At 41.0% G+C, this 24,918-nt stretch overlaps 1 protein-coding gene across 2 annotated transcripts; it reads right to left on the reverse strand.

The window, feature by feature from the left end:
• Positions 1-4,552: 4,552 nt before the first annotated feature.
• Positions 4,553-22,982, reverse strand: LOC117492481 (protein FAM83G-like). 2 transcript variants are annotated; one of them, XM_034142757.1, is made up of 6 exons: positions 22,250-22,702; positions 20,092-20,259; positions 11,795-11,919; positions 8,596-11,443; positions 8,429-8,449; positions 5,998-6,246 (listed from the first exon to the last, which is right to left on the reverse strand). In XM_034142757.1, exons 1-5 carry the CDS (start codon positions 22,700-22,702, stop codon positions 8,432-8,434), a joined length of 3,612 nt encoding a protein of 1,203 aa, XP_033998648.1. In that variant the 3' UTR covers positions 5,998-6,246; positions 8,429-8,431. The 2 variants fall into 2 exon arrangements, with proteins under 2 accessions (XP_033998647.1, XP_033998648.1); XM_034142756.1 differs by lacking the exon at positions 8,429-8,449 and having other exon boundaries at positions 4,553-6,246; positions 22,250-22,982.
• Positions 22,983-24,918: the final 1,936 nt, after the last annotated feature.

Here is a 24,918-nt window from a genome sequence, read left to right on the forward strand (position 1 = left end):
GCTTTAAACTCCGCACACTGAGCTCTGATTGGTCAGCAGGCGGTGCTTTCACTGAGTTGATCTCTTAGCCTGCAACCTAACCTGCTCCGGACCAGGTTAGCCGCTCAGCATAAGTTACCATGGAGATCTAGCCCGCTAAAAAGAGAACCAGCGCCGTAGGACCGGAAACCCCGAGTTTTCCCTGAAGTTAGCCCGCTAAGCGAAAATCCAGCTTCGTAGTACAGGCCTCATGTCAGGAGTTTTGCATGGTGTTTGAGATAAACAAAGCCTTGCAGTGTGTTGCTGCTGAGTTCCAGTTAATTTCGCAGTGCTGGCTGACTGAACAGGTTACCTGTGGCACATATTCACACCACAGATGGCTGTTTCTTTTTTCCTTCGGGTTGCTGCTTGTCTGTCCCACCTACATTCTATCAGAAAATAACAATAATAACGCAAACCGCAGGTGAGAAAAACATTGCTTCATAGTAATAAAACAGATGTGTCTTTGTAAACAATCCGAGAATATAAACGTTCCCTTATTGCTGCCACTGATAATAAAAAATAACTTTTGGATTCACAAGCAAGTCAGCTTTTTATTGTTGCCTTATTTTGCTCATTTTCACGTACAAATTAGTATTTAGTGTCTCTTCTGTGACATGAATATGCTTTAATGTTCAAAAATATATTTATTTGTCTCATACTTCCTGTGCTGCAGCACCTCTTTTCACCCTCCGTCTGAAACCAGAGCCCAGTCTGCTCTGATTGGTTAGCTGGTCGGCTCTGTTTTGATTGGTCAATCGCTTGGAGATGTCCCGCCCCTTAGCCTATCACGTAATATATGTTGATGTTGTTGTTGTGTTTTCCAAGGCAATAGAAGCGTGAGTGTTACGTAGTGATGTCACTAGTTCGCGAAATTAAACAAAGGAGTCCAATGGAAGCGTTTCAAGTGTGTGGGAGAGAAAACCCCTCTGGAGGGAACTATGGAATTTTAGCCTTTGGAGACCATTTACATGCACAAAAACCTATATAACGCACTACAGGAAAGAAAAACCAAAAAAAGCATAATAAGGCCTCTTTAAATTGTTTAAAACATTGGCCCTATAGTTTAATTTGACATACGCACATACACAGTCCTGCTTTTTCAAATACTCACTACAGCGCCTTGTGTGTATAAATCCACTGCTGAAAAAAGTCCCCATGGCCTGAAAATCACAGTGCCCATCTTTTTCGGGAAATTACTGAACCTCAAAAACGACAAACTATATATTTGTAGCTTTCTTTGAAAGATTTTCCATTTCAGTAAGTGGGACTGACACCCACAGGCAGGGAAGGTAGAGTAAGTATTGTGAGATGTTGTTATAGATTGTTGCATCGCACACTTAAATAGAAACGCTAAAACTTGTGAAAAGCCTGTCGTAGATGCTGACGCCAACAGTCTGTTTTGCAGATTTCATGTTCCTGTTTCTCTCGCTGTATATCTCTGTCTTTCCATCTTCCCCTGCGTCGTGCTTTACTCTCAGTTCCTTTCTGTTCCTCGCCTTTTGCATCTCAGTCGATTTTGATAAGGAGGGATTTTCAGTTTCTCACTCTATCTCTTTCTGCTTTCTGCATCTCAATCACTGCTCACCTCTTCAGCCTGTGTGTGTGTGTGTGTGTGTGTGTGTGTGTGTGTGTGTGTGTGTGTGGTGTGTGTGTGTGTGTGTGTGTGTGTGTGTGTTGTGTGTGTGTGTGTGTGTGTGTGTGTGTGTGTGTGTGTGTGTGTGTGTGTGTGTGTGTGTGTGTGTGTGTGTGTGTGTGTGTGTGTGTCTGACTCATTCTAAATCTGGATGTGTGACCCAGAAAAGGATTCATAAAACATATTTCATCTCATGGACTCATGCCTATATGAATTTATGAATTTAGTTTTATTCGCACATCTGTCACTCTTGCTTCCTGCAGGGGAGGTAAACAAAACTACATTTACACAATTTTCATATATTCTATTTTTTTTAGTATATCCAAAATATGTAATCCAAATATAACTTGTTGTGTTTCTGGTCTTTTATAGAGCACTTTTTAATGTTTTCTAAACTCTTATTATCAAAATGCCTCTCTGCCTCAGGCCTCTTTTATACTGTAGCTTACACATGCTGCTGTCTTGTGTTTAAAGAAATAGTTTTACATTTCTGTAAACAATTATTGTCTTATACACTTTCTTTCCACGAGTTTCGTGAAAAGATTGTTACAATTTTCGTGTCTTTATGCCTGCCGGCAGTTAGCTTAACTGGAAACTGGAAACAGCTAGCTAGCTAGCATAGCTCTGTTCAAAGGAAGGTACTTTAGTACAAAACTGAACAAAAACTCTAGGCGATATTGTGTGCCTGAGTATCTCAAGGCGCTGAGAAATTGCCTTGTAATTAATTCAAGGAAGTTACTGTTCCCAGCCAAGGAATGGTCCATTCCAAAATTATCCAGGAAAACAGCTAATTGCCATTTGTACCTAGAGGATTTGTTAGGATCAGTTACTACGTGGGGTTTCCGTTGTTTGCCTTGCAGTTTTCCAAAAAACCCAAACATATAACATGTTACTGAGGGAGCTTTGTTGTGGGCTAGCTGTTCTCTTGGAGGCTAGCTGTTACTCCAGTCTTTGTGTTGAACTAATCAGCAGCTAGCTGTAGCTTCATTTTCACTGTACAAACAAGAGTGAAATTGATTGTTGTCTGAAATATTCTATAATCCCAATACGATTAACTTTTGTAGCAGCATTTGATTGTTTTGTCTAGCCCCTGTATTACACATTAATCATATTCTCATCAAATGATTAGGTTTTATTTTGCTAAGAGAGTTTTAGAAGAGTATTACATTTCAAATATTTGGAGACGAGCCACAGAGCCAAATCTAGTTTTTCTTCACCAGCTGACATCATGAATAATAAGCAATGTGTGAAAGTTTGCACATCAGCCCTCCCTCATTGTGTCTTCTTCTTACATGCAAATTCATTCATTCAGCCCTCAAATTCATCACTTGTCTCTACTGGCATGCCATCTGCTTGTACGGCACATAGACAACTTCAAATCATGATGTTTCACACACTATAGCGGCAAGATCTTGAACTGTGAAATTCAATTGTACCTCCTCACACCTCAGCTGCATATTTTACACCACTTACACAACCTGTTTATTTGTTCAAGAGATGCTTCTGTGCTGCCTGTCTGGTAAACATGTTCTTTGGGACCATATTTAATGTTCTTTTTACCATATATTTTTAATTACAGTTGATATTTGCAGAATTGTATCGCCCTGTGAAAGATGACTGAATCATCCAAAAGCCCAGTGGCATCGAGGGACTGTACATTAGCTCTGCTCACCTGGACCGTTTTTGACAGGGCTGAAGAAATACACTGAAATAAATCAGATGTTTAGTCGGCATGCACGGCAGCCTTCTGCAGCTCCAAAGGGCAGCCATCCATGATTCATAATCTATATTTCATAAAAGACATTCGATCCTGGTTGGCTCCGGGAGAAAACATTTTTCATCTCAATACCTCCCTCAGGAACAAATTGGAACGTCCAACTCAAAACAAAATGAACACAAGCACACACAGAGCTAAACAGTGGTACTAGGATTTACTGCACTAATAAAAGCAGGTTTAGAAGAAAACAACTGAACAAACATTAAGCAAGTGCACAAATGTAATGTCTGTTTATTATAATAACAGAAAAGACTGGAGCTTTTCTCATTACACGATAAGACGGGTGCTTTTCTGGTTAAAACACGTGGATTATGTGCACAACAGCCAAATGAAGCTCAGCGCAAGTTCAACCAGGAAGACCGTCTTTACTCATTCACGTATTTCTATTCCCATGTTACTACTCTCTCTCCTCTCAATAAGTGACCGGGGGCGTCACTCTTCAGCTTAACCAATCACTTCGCTCTATTCCCAAGAGCCTATCATAGCGCTCTGTCAAACCTTTTAAGTCTGCTTTCCCCCATCTGACAGCTGTCATTTCAGGTGACTCTACGCAACCCTCCTCCACCCCTTTTCACCTCCCGTCCTTCTGAATCCAGGGTCAAGCTAAGCCCCTCCTCTTTAGACCGACCCAACTATCCATTCACCACCACCAGTATCTAGACCCCAGGGGGGTTTCATCGGATCGGTTCTACCTTCCCGAATGATACTTCCTGCACAACGGGGCCTAATCGCCAAAACTACCATTGCATTCATTTGTGCATCTGCGCAATAAATATGTATTATTACATCAAAACCGTCTCTCCTGATTGAATTTATTGATGTCATCTAGGAATGTATTTGTCATGCAAAAAGCGCCACTGCACATTCCTTCCAACAAAGGACCATCCTTCAAAAAAGGGCACCAATTTGTAGACCTTTGTAAAAACTAGCAAGAGATCTGTATGTGTTTTCAGAGTAAAGAGTCTCTTATGTTCTGCCTGAGCACAGTGACTTTGTCTTCCAGAGAAAAGCATTTTGAATATAAATTGGATGTGGTGCAAACAACAAATAAATCATTTAATGTTTTGATATTTTTAGCGTATCGCACACAATGGAAGAATACAAAATAAAGGTCTAACACATTTGCATCAACAGTTTTTTTAATTCAAGTTTGTACCACAAACACTTGAATGAACAGAAGAAGAAACACTCAGCTAGTACTTTAATAATACAAATGTGGGAAAAATGTTCCCACTCACTCATATACACATAGTATAAACAGCTACTGTCATGAGGTTAGCCATTTCAATGATTTGTCTGCCACCACAGTGGAAAGTAATTGTAGCGAATAGTCAATTGTAAATGAATAGTACAAAACAGTTTTTAGTTAGAATTTACTAAAAAAAGTAAATGTCTGTGTAACATTCAATACCATTACATGGTAATATTTGATTTTCATTAAACATGTCATAGTACCTATTTCAATACTGAGCATTGCGTTACTTATAATGTATATTGGAAGCACACATTCACATACTACACTGCTGTAAGGAAAGAAATCCACCACATTTGAAAGTTTTCTGAATTAAATAACAAAGCAAAAGAGAAAAAAAAAGATAAGAGGGTATATTTATATTTAGCTGAAAAAGTAATTTTTTGCTCGATCCACAGTTTATGTAAAGTTAATGGAGTAACATCAGCAGTGCTATGTTGAGTGAAATACCTACAACTTCTGGGTTCATTTATTCTTTACATATATCCATTTTGATGGTCATACAAACAATTTAAGCATTTTAGTATCCACATTTTCACATACAAATGTTTACAATCAACTCCATTGTTGTTCAATATCTAGGGCCCCGTGGGTGAAAAAGTACATTTCAAGTTTAAGATTCAGAAAAGTATAATAAAATAAGAATTGAAAGGAAAACTACCTATCCAATCACACTTTGTTTGGACTTACAATGAGCAACGTTATGCATAGCAGTGGTTTCATACTAAAGTGCATCCTCCATATGACGAGACAGGAGCAGGTCAATACCACGAGTCATGGGTCAAAGTTCAAAGTTCAGTTCAACGTGTAAGGTAAAAGTCTTAGCTTGCTCTGTTAGATCTCTTTTGCTTTCACAGTACACATACCGTGTCAATGCAAGCTTTTTCTCGGAGGTGTATCTTAATTTGTGTTTAACTTGCCTTTCTTTGGCTTGATGTGCTACAGTAAGATTATAGAAAATGAATGACTGACAGTAGCAGACTAGCTCATGCTGCTGTGTCTCTGTCCATGCGAGCTGCCGCTGCCTCTCTTGCTCTGCGCTGGCAGCCTGCTCATCTTCTCCTTCAGGCCCTTCAGGCTGTACAACCTGCTAATAGTGACGCTAAATGGATTCTTTCCTTCCTCCTGCGGTGATCCAGCCTGGTTCTGGGTCTGAGAATGAAGCGGCGCCTCTCTGTTAGACTGCTGTGGGAGGAGAAAAGAGCCCTGGGGTTTTGGGTAAGGGGATGGATTCTGCGTCTGTCCAGCTCTCGTTCTGTCCTGCACTGCTGGAGGCTGTCGAGAGAAGAACCTCTGCTGGCTTTGGGAGACTTCGGCCTGCCTAGTTGCTGGCCCGACAGCACCACCTTTCAGAGGAGGAGGCAGTCTGGATGGCGGACTACGAGGAAAGAAGGCGTAATCAGGGAGCACGTTGCTTTCTGCCTGGTTCTGCTGGCGGCTGGGATGAGGCCCCATAGCCCAGTTGGGCGAGAGGACTCGAGAGGGTCTCGATGGTCGGTAGGAGGAGAACGCCTCGCTGGCCTGCTGCCGTCCTCGTGGAGATTTGTGAGAAGTATGCGAAAGCTAGGAAAGACAAGGAAAATGGAGATGAGAATACCTTTATGTATAATGGAGGTATCAAAACATTGAACTACGTTTTTTTGCAGGAGCAGAGCAACATCTCAACCACACCTCTAATCACCTGCTAAGCTACTTATATCTGGCCAACACATAAAGCCTTGTTGGCCTCCAAATTCAACACCGGAACTCATTGTCCCTTCCTATCTCATCTAAACACAAATCCTTGTATAACTCTCTTCCTTCATCCCTCCCTCTCCTCATCCCTTCCACCCTTTATCCTTCCCTCTCTACATCCCTTCACCATCCCTCTCTACATCCCTTCTGACATCCCTTTATCTCTCCCAACATCCCTTCACCATCCCTCTCTACATCCCTTCATCTCTCCCTCCCTACATCCCTTCAAGCCTTCAACACTCCCTTCCTAAATCCCTTTATCCAATATTCCCTACATCCCTTCCTCCCTCCCTCCACCATCCCTTCCTTCCTACATCCCTTATCTCTTCAGGGTTTCCCACACAAATACTTTACTTTGGCGGGACGCCCAGGTATATTAACATCCGCCAAAGTATATTTCGCGAGTCCGTGAGCACGACGCTATCTGCGATCGATTACCTAGGCCTACCCCTCCTGTACCTGTTCGCACTGCTATCGCGTGAAGGATCTTCTTCATGCGCTCCACAGTAACTCCGCTGCGAGGCTCCGGCGAACAGTTCATGAGCGTGCTCCACTAGCACCCCCACCCCCCCGTTGATGAGCGTTCTCCACTAGCATCCCCCCCCCCCCGTTCTCGGCTAACACCACAAGTAGATTTCAGATCTGTGGGAAACACTGCTCTTTCTATATGATATGGTGTATAGTTTTTGTCCCATTCTAGGTATTGTCGGGGGGCTCATATTCAGATCAGAAACACGTAAATGGAATTGTTGCAAATGGAATTGTTGCAAATGGAAAAGATAAGTACTTCGGTGCAAATGTAAGATATGTTTTAATGTCCCTCTTGTTCATATTACATGACAGTTCACAGTTAAAACATGCCAGCAACACCTCTCTGACTTGAAAGGACTATTGTTAGATGAAAAGCGTGGTCTCAGGTCAGTGGTGAGTGAATGTGAAACTATCAATTTTTTACTGATTCATCAATATTGCATCAGTGTGAGCGCGTGCTGCCCTTCATTAAAAGTATGTCACTTTAATTCACACACAGTCTCCTTGTTCAATAATGAACAAGTGTCGTGTGTTTGAAGTTAGTGGTGCATCACACACACACACACACACACACACACACACACACACACACACACACACACACACACACACACACACACACACACACACACACACACACACACACACACACACACACACACACACACACACACACACACACACACACACACACACACACACACACACACACACACACACACACACACACACACACACACACACACACACACACACACACACACACACACACACACACACACACACACACACACACACACACACACACACACACACACACACACACACACACACACACACACACACACACACACACACACACACACACACACACACACACACACACACACACACACACACACACACACACACACACACAGAGATAGTTAGAAAGATGGATTACATTTAATTTGTATAAACCAACAGCTGATTTAGTATTAGTCTGATTAGCATGTTAAATTAATTTGGGTTAAGGGAGTATAAGTAATTGATGATTTAATAATAGCAATACCATGTTAATGTTCAAGGTGATTTTATTAAGGGTTAGGGATAAGATCATTAGAAGAAAATGCTTTTGAAACAGGATTGATTAGTTTAAAAATTAGGATCTCAGATATTGTTTTAATGCAAGTCATCAACTGTGGAAGCTTCATTGTGTTAGTTAGTTACAATTTCTTACACAAATCATTTAATTATAGTCACATATCAGAGACTATTGTAATGCTCAATACACCAGAAAATACAGGCATACAAATATAGATAGGCTTAAGGGTAAATGGAAATTTGAATTATTAGTGCTACTGAAGAAGACATTTCCAAAGTGGATTTTGCAAGACACTACAGGAGAATAGGGTAAAATGATTCTAGTCTAAAACTACTTTCACTACCACCGGTTAGATGTGCGGCACGTCCCTCGAAAACTTGGTTTAGCTGTGCTTACCTTTTATGTGACTGGTGTTCGCTGAGTGGTTAAGAAAATTAAAAAGTACACATTATTTAGGTTAATAACCTTCACATTAGCTTTAAAATTATAATTTGTTGTGTGGTGAGGACATTTGTTGTGGAATTTAGAGAATAAATCACCCTTCGCCTTACTGTACGCCATACCTTTTGTCCGTCAGTCGCCCGAGGTCTGCCCATCCTCTCCACGCTGTCCCCGGCCTTCTCCGTGTCCGGTCTCTCTTTCGTGGGTTGAATGTCACCGGTGGATGATCGCTTTCGCTCTAAACTTTCTGTTTCAGTGCTAGAGGTATACCTGTCTATAGTGCCTAATATACCAGCAGGAGAGTTTGAATTGATGTATACAGGACTGGTAGCATTAGCGTTATTTGTGTGTGCTAAGCTAATATGCTCCTCTGTCATTGTGTGGTTCAGGGAAGCTAATCGCTCCAAACCAGGCTCTTGGAAAGGGGAGTCGCAACATTCGTAAAACTCCTCTGAAGTGGTGGAGAGAGCGGAGTCTGTTCTTGGTGATAAATACCCGTCAGGTGTTGGCGTTCGAAAGTCTGGAGTGTATGCGCGAGAATCGGAGGTAGGCGTGCAAAAGTCTGGGGTGGGCGTACGTGGGAGAAATCCATCCGGGGTGGAACTGCGGGTCAGAGCCATGAGTGACTGCAATCCTCTCTCTGATGTCGGTGAAAGCAAGTCTGGCGAGTGTATTTCAGAGAGAAGTAATCGCAGGGGTTTCTCAGGTGTGTGTGTGCCTCCTGGTGCTTTAGAAGGGTTTTCTTGAATGTTGTTGTGAGTGTTATGTTTGGCCGTATCTGGCATACTGTCTGTGGGGCGTTCGGGTGTTACACTTGGATTACCTTGCTGATTGTGTGTGACTGTGTGTGTGCTATCACCAGCACTGTCTTTAAATATGTGTGTGGCAGAAATAGGAGTGTGTGTTGGTGCTTTTAAAGAGTCCACAGTATCTGATACATCGTTAACTTGTGCAGGTAACTCACTATACGATATTCTCCGTGGTACGTGTACTTTTGCAAGGTATGTTTTGCATTCTGTCACATTCTCAGTTTTTTCGTTTGTCACTCCAGAAACATCCATTGAAACTTGTTCTGGGGCCTTAATCTCCTTCTTTACTGTTGCAACACTATCTTTCTGTGGGGTTAGTTTGACATCCATTGACACCAAAGTCTTGGGCTTGACACTTTTTGGAATGACTTCTTGAGTAATCACATTCTCTACTTTTGTTATCAAAACATCTGACTTGGTTTTGTTTCCGGCTATCAATTGCATTCCTGCTCTGTCATCGCCTCCAACTGCTTTCTCATTGTTTGTATTTTGGGAAGTACCACTCTGCTTTTGTTGTGGTGCTTCTACCATATTTAAAATGTCCTTTGCCATTTTCTGCGCCCCTACCTCGCCTTCGCTGTTGTTCTGCAGTTCTGGGACTGTCTCAGCAACTTTTTGAGGCAATGTTGTCACCGTAGTTGCTACAGCAGGCACATTTATGACCTTTTCTGGCGCTGTGCTGGTCCCAGCCATTTGGACAACACTGACCTCCAGGATTTTCTGGCCTTTGTCGGTGACGTCGCCCTTGATAACCAGATGGACAGTACGAGGTTTAGGAATGGGTGGTGTTGAAGTCTCAGATGGGGATATTGGGGACAAAGGGAGGGCAGGAGGGGGAATGGAAGAAGAGCTAATGGAAGACTTGGGACTCTTGCTTGTAGTGATGGAGACGTGACTGTTTTCAGAGAGGGGGGTGGAGCTGACAGACTGTGGGGAAGACTTGTGGCTGTTGATGGTGGGAGTCTGGATGATAGGGGTCATTTCAGAGGAGTTTTGTGACTGCGTGTGATCAGCCTGCCATTGTGAGTCCATATGTGGCAGCACTGTCTTTGTTTGTGGGTGCGGCTCTGTGTTCCCTTCAGTGGGACTATGCAGGTGTGAGTCTTGTGTACAGCTCGCCTTCAGGGCTTGTTTCCTGCTCACAACCTCCTGTTGTGTGTTTAAAATACTGTCAACTTCTGGTTTAGTGTTTGATTCAGAAAGGGTGGTGACAGTTTGTGTGGTTTGTGAAGACCCCTTAGAGTTATGAGTGGATGCTTTGCTTCTGGATTGGGGAGGAGTGTGTGCATTGAGGTGAGGTGTGTTGTTGTGGCCTGCATCTTGTTTGGGGAAGGTATTAGAATGCTGTTTATTCTCAGTGTTGGGAGTGGTCGTAGTGTCTTTGTTGGACTCACACTGTGGTCCGGATGCAGGTAATTTCTTGACAGGTTCCTCTGTTTTGCTTTTGATCTCATTAGGACCTTTGTTAGTTTTAGTTTGCTGGGCTACACCTACCACCACCTCTTTAGTCTTGGTTTTATCTTGTGCTGGTTGGAGTTCATTCACCTCCTTCCGTTTAGTCGTAAAGTCTCTTGGCTTAGCGACGTCGGGCAGAGTTTCTTTTGGCCTACTGAAGGGACTGCTGAACCTGACTGCTTGGCTGGTTTCATACATCTCCGACCTCTGTAGATGGACCTGGTTTTGTTTTTTGTTATCACGAATGTTAATGAACCCGATTACATCACTGGCCGGGTCGGGCTCTGGCCAGGTGGGCAGGTATGACATCATGCACACTTTCTCTAGATCTATGAGTCCAGGGTGGATGGGCGGACCCTCCTGTGTAGATTCTTTATTAGCCCCTTTCCCCCCATGCTTCTTGGTTCCCTGGTTCTTGGAGTCCTCTGGATTGTTGGTCTTTGGAGGAGGAGTGGAGTGTGGGTTGCCCAAAGCAACATATTTGGCACTGTACAGTTTCCTAACCATTTCAGCAGAAGGAGGGACGACTGCGGCCGGCGCTGGGATGGGCTCCGCTTCAGGTTCAGGCTCGATGGCGTCCTTACGGAGGTCTACTGAGTTGGAGGTTGCGTAGAGGACTCGAAACAGCTTGTCAAAGGACTCCACTGCCTGGCCTGTAACTACGGTGATGAGATTTCTGTCCAGCCTCGATGCAGACCAAGTGAAACTACAGAACATACAACAGATACAAAGTTAGTCTACCTCTAAGCACAACAAGATATTAAATGTTGGCAAAATACCAATGACTGAACTATCCATTCATTTAGAGACTGCACTGTGCATGCATTTATGTCTCTTGTGCATTGGATACATTTAAAACCTGTTGATCTTGCTTGTAGAGATAATGCTACCAAACACTAACAGTACATTCTTTATTCACATTTCACGCTAGGCTCAAAGACACAAAGAGAGGTGGAGCGCACATAGATAATCTGTTTCTTTCTTTGTCTATATTTATCTCTTTGAAAAATGCTCACACACACACATTCACACATACACACACTCTAAGTGCACTGACCTGTAAGACCCAGACACAGCTTTGTCTCCATCGATGAACATGAATCTGTGTCCCATTCGCCCTCTGATCTTAGTGCAGGACCGGGTGTAGAACTCTGCTCCATCTGTGCAGCGTACCCTGAGGTTCTGTAACACGCACATACATGCAAAGAAGATGAATATAATCTTCTCCAAATTCAGAGCTATTTTGTGACCTGTGACCTGCATGATGTAATGGTTACACAACAATGACAGGGACCAATTCATCTTCCATTAATGGGTCAGATTATGCAAATGTGTAAGGTTCATACATGTATTTTGGTGTTAATGGAACATGTTTACATGCTTTACGTTAAAAAAACACAACATATTTCTCATATTGTCTGTATGAATAAACATGCATTTGCTCTCTATCTGATTTGTTTTGTTTAAGCCCAGCTGCAGGAAAAAAAGCCTAATCTGCTCGGATTGGCGTGCGGGAAAAGTATGGCACACCTTTGCCAAGGTAGTTCTCAACACGTTTAGATACACAAATGGGGAGAGTGTATTTGAATGAGCCTGAATGGGACATAGGAAGTAAGAAAGCTGACTGGGTTGTCCTTGTTATCAAATTGACGGTTGGTAGGCAATCTAGATAGCAAAATGTATGTGCACAAGCATTGAAAAAGCGTTTATTTGAATGATATTTCCCGATTAAGTTAAGGAAGTAGACTACAGATGGGATCACGCCAGCCACAACACCAAACCGGACAGACCTTGGTACAGAGGCCTTCTTCAGATGTTAACATTAACTAGAGTGCGTGATGTCACAGCTAGAGTGTAGGAAATCTTGAAATTTGCCTTCATATTTATTTTTTAAACTGCCATAATTCCCAAACCCTACATTCCTGAGACATAATTTTTCATGACAAACGTAGGAAAACATCTCGTAGCTTGAAAAATGACAAATAATTAAGCAAAAATAATTAAACAAAATGCCTCTTGAGTAGGGATGGGTATCGTTAAGGTTTTAACGGTACTACTACTTTTATCGATACCGCTTATCGGTCCGGTCTTTTAACAGTACTCTTATCGGTTCTTTTGGAGAGAAAAATGAGGTAAACTAACTATATGTTGTATGTCAGGGACTACGGATGGAAATTAGCTCAAAGCTAAAATCCGGCATATTTACACTTGAAGCATTATTTGTCTAAAGTGTTCATTAATGTGCATTGTCCCTATTCAAATAAACAATTAAATGAAAATGAACAAATTGTGAACAAAACTAACATTGCTTTTTATTTAAATGAAATACATAATATTTCACATCAACAGAAACAACAACGTTTTAACAAATCATATTAAATAATCTGATGACAGAACTGTGAACAGAATGGCTGAAACTTTAACAAACTAAATAACTCAGTTCCCTCTAATCATTAACCCATGTTTGAATCATTGAGTTAGCTCCGTGTGTTGCTGCTAGCATACATAATATACCTGACGTGGAAACGTTACTCGTGGATGGGGCTACAGAGCTACTAGAGAGACAGTCGAACCCGGTGCATTTCTCCGTCTGAACGTGGTGCACTTTTGCAAGATGTTTAGACAAATTGCTCGTGTTACCGCCCTGACATGCTAAATTCTTATTGCACTTTAGGCAACGAGCGAGACGGGTAACGTTTAACCACACCTCGGAGCGCGTTCTCTCCGCCATCTCCTCCGTGTGTGTGTGTTGCTGCATGTAGCAGCTGCGTGTGTGTAAACTGCCCCGCCCCCTCGCACACAGACGGGGGAGAGAGATCTCTCGTCTGGATTGGAGAGATCGAAAATACAAAAAATTACGCATTTTGCAGTCTTTTTGCGTATTAGAAACGGAGTTGGCGACACTAAAACTGCAATATAATGTTTGTGTAGCAATAATACACATGACATATTTTTTAGATGTCTCCAGTACCGATAAAAAGACCGATAACGTCGGAGCTTAACGGTACCACGGTCTTTAATAATTCAGCCCCGGGGCCCGTTTAATACCGGGGCTCGGTACCCATCCCTACTCTTGAGGGCATGAAGTGACAAAAACTTTCAACATGTCTCCATTAAAACCCATTGTAATTTCAGGCTGATATTTCCTCACAGCAGCAGCCGCACACCTTTAGTTAATCTGCCAAAAAGGCCACATTATTGACCCGAAAGTACACAAAAAGCACACTTCAGATAGTGAAGGTCCTTGAGATGCTTCACGCTTTGAAATTTCACCGATATCTGTTACGGTTCTTCAACAAAACGTTCACATGTAAGAGGTTTATCTCTCATTCAGAACAATGGAAACCTTTGATCTCTGGACACCTCGTTAGCTCAAATATAAACACCTGTGTCATGGAACACGAAGATGTCATAACTCCAACTGACATGCTCAGAGCAGCAGACTTCAGATAATGGTTAATGGTCCTGCCCTCAACAGCTCTACGTCAATTATGGGGTGTCATCATATGCCGTTTCCATGGAAACGAATCCCTCGCCATAAAAGATGATGTCGCTATACATTAACTCCTATGAAAATGTTCAAAAAGTGCTCAAACTTTACGTGTGCTAACAGTCCAGCCGTGAAGACATCTACGGGACAGTTTTGAGATTTCTTCAAATGCCGTTGCCATGGCAACACAATGCTCGCCATGAAACACGGTTTTCTCATAACTTCAGTGAAAATGCTCCAAACGGCCCAAAACTTCACAGGTTTGGTAATGATGCAGCCATCAACGCATCTAAGCGTATTATGGGGTGTCATCAAATGCCGTTGCCATGGCGACAGATCATTCACCATCAAGTTAGTTCAACATTTTGCAGTTCAAATATTCTGCTGCTTTTCCAAGCCTTTTTACTTTATTTTCTTCTCTCATCACACATTCAAGCCCCCAGTGTTCATGTATCATTTCAATCTAAATTCTTCACTTTCTTCTTACACATTACATTTCAGCATAGCAATTCAGCGTCAGCTTTTCAGCATAAAGCATTCCCACTAGCAATTTCTTCAGGAATTGCATTCTCTAGTTCAAACTGCAATTAGCACATTCAAAGTAAGTACTGTGATTAAATATTACACAACCAACAATAATATAATTTCAATTGATCCTAATGTAATCTATGTCTTGTCTTTACTTGACTTTAGTGATATTATCTCGGTCGTTGTTGGAACTTGTGTTTTGCTCATCTCCGTCTGAAAAACACACCATGTTTACTGTAAGCAATTCTTCTGTATCGGGATTCCCTCAGATTCAAAGCTGGTGTCCCTCAGGGCTCAGTTCTCTGTCCACTTTTGTTTCACACGCGTGACTGTGTAGCTGTAAAAAGCAATATATTAAATGAGGGCTAACACTTAACCAATCGTTATGATAATAAATGGGTGGTACAGTTTATGTACCTGCAATCATAAAAGACTGTAATAATGTTTCAGATAAGAGATTACACATGAAAGGAACCTCGAACACTTTCTCGGTTCAATCGCTCTGACTCACTTTGTTTCTTCTTTCCTATCTTCTTTTATTTCTTAAGAACAGATGTGTTTACCAACATCTGTCCGACATTAAATATGAAAACTGCATCCTAATTCTGTGAGAGATATGCAGACCTTTGTTTCCCATAATCCATTGTTGAACAGGTGTTTAGATTATGTTAGTGATCAGTAAATGGTCCATATAGCAGTACTGAATGGTGTAAATAATATATTTTAAATATGGGGTCAAATAAAAATGATTGCATCATAGCTTCAGCTTTTGCTTTCTGTCTGACTTTTCCCTGTGTTTTTTTTTAAATATCTGTTGTAATTTATTGTCTTTTATTGTGATTGTAGAAATGTGTTTTTATGTGACTGTAGTTATTACATGTACAGCACTTTGGCCCGACCAAAAATCGCTTTTAAATGTGCTTTATAAATAAACTTTGATTTGATTTGATTTGATTTGACATGGTTTGGTAGTACATGTTCAGCTCTTTGTACGCTGATTGAGCTCTCTTTCCTGGTGATAGATTGAAACATTTTGACTTACCATACCACTTTGGGTAGTTTAGATTTAACTATCTTGTTTTCGGGAAAGCCATAAGTTCCTTTGAAAAGACACAGCTTAATGAGTCACGTCGGTGTCTAGGGCCAGGTCCTGAACTGAAAAGCAGCCAAATAATTGTACAGTTATCCTGATGCAGCAGATTATTCCTGGTATGGCATTGCTCACAGTAAAAACACTCCACCCTACTTTGGTCCCACCCTTGACTCTCTCTTCCCCGCAGTACATTCCTTTTACCAACTGATTAGATCAAATCAGCAACTCGTCGTTGTTGGAACATGTGTTTCGCTCATCTCCGTCTGAAAAACACACCATGTTTACTGTAAGCAATTCTTCTGTATCGGGATTCCCTCAGATTCAAAGCTGGTGTCCCTCAGGGCTCAGTTCTCTGTCCACTTTTGTTTTTTTACTCTGAAAGGCCTACACACGTGACTGTGTAGCTGTAAAGAAATATATTAAATGAGGGCTAACACTTAACCAATCGTTATGATAATAAATGGGTGGTACAGTTTATATACCTGCAATCATAAAAGACTGTAATAATGTTTCAGATAAGAGATTACACATGAAAGGAACCTCGAACACTTTCTCGGTTCAATCGCTCTGACTCACTTTGTGTTTCTTTGTTTCACTCCACCCTACTTTGGTCCAACCCTTGACTCTCTCTTCCCCGCAGTACATTCCTTTTACCAACTGATAGATAAAATCAGCAACTTGCATTTCTTTGTGTATTTAACTCTCTAAACTCTAGATTATGAGTGCTTAAGATGTCCTATAAAGAATGTTGTGTAAAAGCACAACCAACGTATTAAATTGCAAAGCAAACATAGCTCTGCATAACACCAGAACCAACTGAAAAACAGTGGCAAGGAGGCGTGGCTTAATGAAAATGCAAGTGGGCATGCTTTCTCGTCCCAATGATGTTGCCGGGAGATCCAGAGAAGATGTAGGGAGTTTTATATTCAAACGTTAGGCCAATTTGGCTTCATGCACCACTGAGCAACTTTCATGGGAATGAATGGGGCCCTGCTTTCAATGCTGTATCCAGTTCTCTTTGTACATCCATGCCAGAGGGCGTGGGAGAGAATAATCTGGCACCTTTTTACCTATACACATATATATCTTGCCACATATCGGCACTTCCTACTATCCTCTCTATTCTATCCTCCACCTACTCCCTCTTGTCACTTATAGTAACAGTAAAACACCTGTCTTCTACTCTTTCTGTCAACCCTCATCTTAATAAGGCAGAGCAGACCGAAGACCTGCGACAGTGGTTTCTGTCAGAAAGGTACAGGATCATTTAAATGACAGATACCGCCACAGACACAGAATATGACCAGGATATATGAACACATAACATCGCTGTGGTTTTGAAGTATGCAGCTGTCAAACACACCTCACTGTGCTCAATCTAAACACATGATTTATTTGTTCAAACACAAAGCATTGTGAACAAGTGAATGATACTGTGTCTTAAATAAGTAATAAATCTGTCTTATTTAATGATATTCGCTTTGACAACTAGACTGTATTTCTGCAACTACCATGCCTTAGCGGTAAAGCTGTGTTACACTATAACAGTATATTGTACAAAATATGAAACCATGCATGAAACGAGTAGTTGTATGTGCTGAATTTGAGCCAATGGTTTATTTCAGGGATCAAACATCAGACTTAATTAAATCTAGGTTTTTAGGCTGAGTGCACTGTGGGCATTTCAGAAAGCAAGCAGTTGCAATGAGAATAAAACAGGGAGAGAACAGCCATCCAGTTAAGCTAAAATAAGACATTAATTTGCCATGTGTAATTGTCATATGTTTATGTTTAGAAATCACAAACTGCCACATGAGACTGTGAAAATGTCTGCTGTTTTGCTTATAATCCAGATACAGATGGTACTTTAAGGCAGTCAAGCTGTTACTGCATTTGCGATTCACTTAAATTCCTCCAAGGCATACACTGGCAGTGAAGAGACAGAGAGTGAGTGTCTGTGTGTGTGTGTGTGTGTGTGTGTGTGTGTGTGTGTGTGTGTGTGTGTGTGTGTGTGTGTGTGTGTGTGTTTGTTCTTCATTGTTTGACTTCTTCCTGCCAAATTATGATCTAAACCAGTGTATACCTTAACAGTAAATACCACTAGGAACATAATTAGTTAAACACATTGTAAGCCTTTGTGGAAAATGCCCAACCTTGCTTATACTGTACAGGGTTCATACACTTTTTCACCAATGATTTTCAATGACTCTTCCATGACTTCTCCATGACCTTTACCTAAGTTTCCATGACCAAAATAATTACTCTTTCTCAGCGGTACCACTGAAAATGGTTTATTTTAACATGGAACAGGAAAATAAGGTCTGCATATGAAACATGTTGTGCCTATCTAAAGCAAATCAAATAGTAGGCTTACTAGCTTCTACACGCTAAAGCAACTCAAATCTCTCACCAGCAAAATACCTCGACAGTTAAATGCCATTTTACATTTCATTACTATACGATACAGTATTTATTATCACTATAGTATTACTATTTCGGCGATTAGATAAAATATAAATTATATTTGATGCAACTTTAGTTACATTTCCATGACTTTTCCAAAACTTTGGGAAAAATATTGTTTTCCATAACTTTTCCAGGGCCTGGAATTTGCATTTTGAATTTCCATGACTTTTCCAGGTTTTTAATGACCGTAAGAACCCTGACTGTAAGTTAGATAATTGAAATGATCGCCCCATGGAAAGGAGGACAAACGCACCCGCTAGTAAATACACAAATTGCAACGTTAGATGCTAAAAGGCTTATCATGTACAGAGCAGCAATTACGTGTACAAATAAAACAATTGTGCTAGTCACGTGTCTGGGAAGATTTCAATGTTCCTAACAAGCTGACTCAAATAATATACTTTATAATAAGCTTTAAAACAGTTGATAGGAGGGCTATAGGAAGAATGACATCAGCATTAAATAAAAACCAAACAAGGAACTCTTTGTAAACATACCAATATACATAGAGACTTTACTCCTGTTCTTAAAAGAGTCTAGTAAATACCGGCTGGAGGAAACACTACAGAGATATTCTTACAGGCTTACTGGCAGCTACATTAAAAGATTCCATTCTCAGGAGAACAATTCACTGGAGATGGACAGCTGTACTTTCCCTTTAACTTAAGTCTACGTGTCTGTACATGACCAAATGTGTGTTCTAACTTTTTTCATGGTAGCCGGCCAATTATGGAATGAAACAAACACCCAAGGTAGACACAAGGAGGTAAAAGATTCATATGATACAGTGCCAGCTGGTTGTTATTTGAGCCTTTGTGTGAGTGCGTGTGTGTGAGAAAATGATAGAGGGCATGTGCTTTCACTTATCCATGCATAACGAAAACCTCTTGACTTCAATTGCCTCTCTTTTCTTCATAATATCAATTTTACTTTTTGTGTTCAACAACAGTGCCTTACAGTCTCATAATGACTTGATCATTTTCTGCATTACTGAACATCTGGAAATTCCCCCCTGTGATCAAAGAGCAAAGATTACTTCCGCTTTAGTGACACATTTACACTGAATGAAACTATGAGATTTTATCCTAACAGAATAGATAATTGACTCAAATGTTCTGTTAGCCTTTTATTCTGGTCATCATATTGGTTAGTCAGTTGACGAGGTGGTCTAGAGCAATATGTGTCAAGATTGTCATACCATTTGTCAAAAACACAAATGAATTTTACGTAGCACACATTGGCTCCCAATAATAATAATGGGGGATTTGTTTTAAAGAGGCCCTATTATGCTTTATTGGGTTTTCCCCTTCCTGTAGTGTGTTATTGTTTTTTGTGCATGTAAATGGTCTGCAAAGGCTAACATCCCTCACAACCCCGCCCCACCCCTGCCTGAAAGGCCTCGATTGGACTCGATTGCTTACTTCCGTATCTTAATGACATCACTATAACACTCACATTCCTATTGGCTAGCGCTCCAACTGTTGGCTAAGGGGTGGGACATCTGTAAGCGGTTGACCAATCACAACAGAGCCGACCAGCAAACCAATCAGAGCAGACTGGGCTCTGGTTTCAGACAGAGGGTGAAAAGAGGTGCTGCAGCACAGGCAGTCTGAGAAAAATAAAGAGCTTTTTGAACATTAAAGCATGTAAACATGTCAGAGTAGAGGCACGAAATACAAATATAAACCTGAAAATGAGCATAATATGTCCTCTTTAAATTCTAGCTACAACTAATCCTTACTCTTTGATGCTTAACATCAGACTGGTGCTGACTCACCTTGAGGTGTCCGGCATGCATTTGTGCCCTCTGACACATGGACCGGAAATGAGGTAGTGTTGAGCTTTCCAAAAGGATGTAGACAGAAACCTTCCTCTTGAAACCAGCATCAAGCAAATCCCTGAAGATGTCAACATCAGTAAACACATCCATCACTACTGCTATAACCTGGAGGCAAAAACACACAACACCTGCATCACACACACTGGAAAATACTCAAAAATACATTGTTTATGCATGAAAGTAAAGAAATACATGCACATACTTATAACTACGCAGCAAGATCAAGCCTCAGGCATAACTGTGAGGTTACTGAAAACATGACACATTGACTCTTTTGTGCCAAGACAAATAAGATTCAAGTTGTTTCACAGGTTTGACTAATTTATGATCACACAAATTATTAAAGGTCCCATGTCATGCTTTTCCGGTTATTACCCGTCCCCTTGTGTGTTATGTAGCTTTTTATGCATGTAAACCGTCTGCAAAATCACAGCTAGTGGAGCCTCGCAGATGGGGGTGCTGCAGCCCACTCAGCACCCCCCCCCCCTTCCCGCATCCATTCGCAATGTCTCGCTGTCTCACAGACCCCACGCAGCAACCAGGAAACGACACCAGTAACCCAGCTCAAACTGTCCGCTCCTCACAGCAGCGAGCCGCGCAACGTCCCGCAGACATCTGTCTGTCATTACTGGTGTCATTTTCTGGTTGCTAACGCCATTGTAACACATAATCACTGATGTTCCGCTGTAACGGTGGTGGACTCATCAGAACAGAGTGGGCGAGCTGACCAATCAGAGCACGCTGGGCTCATAGGGAGGGGGGGGCAGGAGCTCCAACAAGCCGTTTAGGACAGAGAGTGAATACACATACTATACAGAGATGCTGTATGAGAAACCAATGTGAGTTTGGAAAATTGCACAATGTAAATCTATTCTAGTATACCTCAACAATGGAATTATGATCAGTAGAAATGGCCATGACATGGGACCTTTAAGGTATAATTTAAGGGGAAGTTGTGCAGGTTCTCACAGCTCTCCGCTTATATGTTAATTTAGCCTGTCAGAAGCTTTTCAGTTCCCATAGGTTGGTGCATTCAAGGGACACATGTCTCTGAGAACAGCTGCCATGAAATAAAACATGTCACATTAAACTTGTGCCTTCAGATGAGTCAGCTGCTAGACAGACAGAAAAGCACACTCATATGCATCATCAACCTACGCAAAAAAAGCACATAATCATGCAAATATCCAACATAATCTTGCTCCCTTGTTACAGTGGCAGTACTTCTTTTAGTCCCTGATAAAGCAGCTTAATCAAGATGCACTTTACTCTTCACTGTCTCATGTTGTCTTCAGTCTGTACTCTGACCTCACACAGACTGATGTCATTGCTGCCCGTGTTAACACAATGTCAACGTTACAGTTTATCTTTTGAATGAGTACAGCAGGTCAGAGAAATAAGTGTAAAACAAAATCCCTTTTGACAACAATCTTTAATATGTAACATGTATGTGTTTCTACATATTTGCTCTGGTGTACCCTCTGAGTAGTACAGCTGAAATACACTGCAGAAAATACTACAAAATAGATAAACCATAAAGGAAATATGTGACACAGCGGTGTTTCTTATTGCACAGCCATTTACTATGTCAATGTTACAGTTATTTTTTAAAGGGTACAGCAAGTCAGAGTGTCAGCCAACATGCCAGACAGTCATGATGAGGCATAAGCAACAAAGAAGAGCACAAATAAACACATATAGAGAGGCACATATTGCCCAGCCTATATGTAAATACTAAAGATCTTAAACTAAACAGACAGTTTCATATTTTCCAATAACCCAAGGGAAGACAACCACAAATGAATATGCTTTAAATATTTGTATATAGCTTTGGAACTGTATGCGGAGAGTGTTAACTTTCAATTTGAGTAGTTTACTTTTATTTGAAAGTAAAAATTAAGGCATAAACAGACAGGACAATGCTTAAATACACCTATTCTGCCTTCCTTCCTTCCTTCTTTCTTTCTTTCTTTCTTTCTCCATAAAGCACTTTGGTCTGGACGTTTTAAAGTTCTTAACAAATAAAGCTGAATTGTATTAAATGGTATTCTTTTCTTTAATGTTTGTCTTCTTCTTTATAAGTGGCCCAACATACCTTTTGCGCCTGCGCAATCATTTTCCTGACGACCTCCTTGATGTGAGCCTGATCATCCAGGGGTGGCTGCGTGTACACGGCTGTGCGCGTGACCCCCCGGTAAGAAGCGCAGTCCGGCCAACCCAGGTCCATCTGCGGGATGGACCTATCCGACAACTCGGGCCAGTAGTGCAGAGACAGCGGGGACTGGTCGTCCTCGCCGTCCTCCGGGAAGATGTCCGTGCCCGGGTCATAGGGCTCCACCGTGTCCGCGAGAGAGTCCAACTCCAGGTCCGACAGGAAGCCGCGCAAGGTGCGAGCCTCCAGGTACTTAACAAACGCCTCGCGACCATCTCGAAGGAAAGCCTCGAGCGCGACCCGCTGGTCCTCGCTGTACAAAAACTCCGGTTTGGACTCGGTGGTCCGGAGGTTCACGTGGTTATCGTCCAGGCACTGTACCTGGGACAGAGCCATGTCTCAAAAACAAACACTACAAATCCAGTTTAGTTCCTCTTCCAAACTTCTCCAAACGTGTTGCATAAAAGTTCCCCTCTGTGGTCTAAACAGCTGAGTAGATAATCTCCAGACTTGTTGCACATAACTTCACGTAGTTCCCCCAGATTCCTTTGAGCGGCCATGGTGCGTTAACACTCGGCCATTGTCATCCCCACTTCCAAACGAAAGACTTGACGGGGCAGAGAGAGAGAGAGAGAGCGAGAGGCAGAGTGAGTGACACCCCGCTGAAGGCACCGCCCGACAGGTGTGACCCTGTCAGCAAAACACCCACACACAGAAGCATGCGCACCTTTGTCAGGTGACATGTACATATATCAAACATACCATCATCAGAGGTGAAAGTACTCAGATCTTGTACTTAAGTAAAAGTAGAAATACCAAAGTGTAGGAATACTCTGTTGGAAGTAAAAGTCCTGTATTCAAAATGTCACTCAAGTAAAAGTATAAAAGTATTGGCATCTAAATATATTTAAAGTATCAATAGTAAAAGTACTCATTAGATTGATACATTTCACAATCATATGTTTTGATTATAATGATTGATTTATTGATTTGTTTATCAAGCTGGTAAAGGAACACAATTTAATGACTTAATTTACTGCTTGGTAGCATGCACATTTAATCCAGATGTAATTTATTAGTAAGTAAGTCTTATTTAAGTGTTGATCATATTGTATGGTATAGATTATTGATAGATATCAATAGTCTATATCTGCAAAGCAACTAAAGATGTAATGTAGTGGAGTAAATGTACAATATTTGCCTCTGAATTGTAGTGGAGTAGAAATATAAATAAAAATGTTAATACTCAAGTCAAGTACAAATACCTCAAAATGGTACTTAAGTACAGTACTTGAGTAAATGTACTTAACACCACTGCATACCATGAAAGGAGAAAACGTTTTACATGTTTGAGTTTGACTGGATTATATAAAAATAAGTCATTATCAAAAGCAATCCCTCCCTTATTTAACAATTAAATCATTAGAGTGCCAGTCATCCAATGAGATGAGACATGTGAAAACCACAAGTAGATCATCCATGACTTTGCGGTTCTACCTGTTCTGTCATGTTTCTTAAAGCTCCTGCCAGCAAGACAGAGCCGCGAACCAAGATAAGAAGATAAGATGACATTAATGGAATCTAAAAACATTGCACGGAGAGAACAGACCATATTTCTTTCATTTTCTTAAAAATAACTTTGTGTTCACCCTCCAGTGGTGGAGAAAGCATTCAGATCATTTACTAATAACACACTGTAAAAATACTCTGGTACAAGTATAACTTTAAACTGCATTTAATGTGACTTAAGTAAATGTATGTACAAATAATCACGAAAAAGTACTTAAAGTAACTAAACATATATATTTATTTCTTATAAAAAAGGATTAAAACTATTTAAATAGATCTGTAAATAATTTCAGTGATTCATCACTCCAGCTGTTTTTTTAAATATTTTATTTTTTGTCTGCAAAAGTCCAGATTTTTAAAGTAACTCCTAACCAAATCTGTCAGATAAATGAAGTGGATTTAAGAGTATCAGTTCCCTGAGGTTTAGTCGGGCGGATGAATAAAGTACTATGAAAGTGATTGGCCTTTGAACTCTGTAGTATAAGTTTGTATTTAGTAGGAACTTAGGAACAGTGAGGAGCTTGAGCTTAATGCTTAATAATACTCAGTAAGTTAATTACAGTTAAATAGCTTCCCTTTGAATAGAAAGCGAAGAAAAAAGTCTCAAGAATCAAGCAGACATCGAACAAAACACGTAGTCTTCAGGTTACAACACACATTTTAATAACACTTTATTAACCCTAAACTGCTCCAAATGTACCTTGATTCTCAGTAAATTAAAGTCACATGCTGCAGCCTGCACTGGTCTCTATTGTGTGAGATGCAATTACATGTCATATTTTCTATTAAACAGTGGGAGGGAAAGAGATCACAGCAAAGGCTGAACAGTGACATGCCTATTACATTACAATAGTACAGTTTAATATTTGTATCACCTGCTGCTGTGTGACGTATTTATTGGTCATTAATATGAACATGTAATGTTTTACCCAGGTGACAGGCAACAGGAAAAACAATAGAAGAGTAGTCAGACCTTGTGGTAATTGTTTTTGCACTGACAAACAGAATAATGCCAACTCTCATATTTACAATGTTATTTCCAG

The sequence above is a fragment of the Trematomus bernacchii genome, unplaced genomic scaffold (assembly GCF_902827165.1).
Source record: "Trematomus bernacchii unplaced genomic scaffold, fTreBer1.1, whole genome shotgun sequence".
NCBI lineage: Eukaryota > Metazoa > Chordata > Actinopteri > Perciformes > Nototheniidae > Trematomus > Trematomus bernacchii.

Coding starts and splice junctions, on each gene's coding strand:
- LOC117492481 (XM_034142756.1), bottom strand. CDS start 22,702: ATGGCTCTGTCCCAGGTACAGTGCCTGGACGATAACCACGTGAACCTC. Junction 20,260..22,249: donor TGATTGCGCAGGCGCAAAAG/GTATGTTGGGCC, acceptor TTTTGCCTCCAG/GTTATAGCAGTAGTGATGGA. Junction 11,920..20,091: donor TGCATGCCGGACACCTCAAG/GTGAGTCAGCAC, acceptor TGCGTGTTACAG/AACCTCAGGGTACGCTGCAC.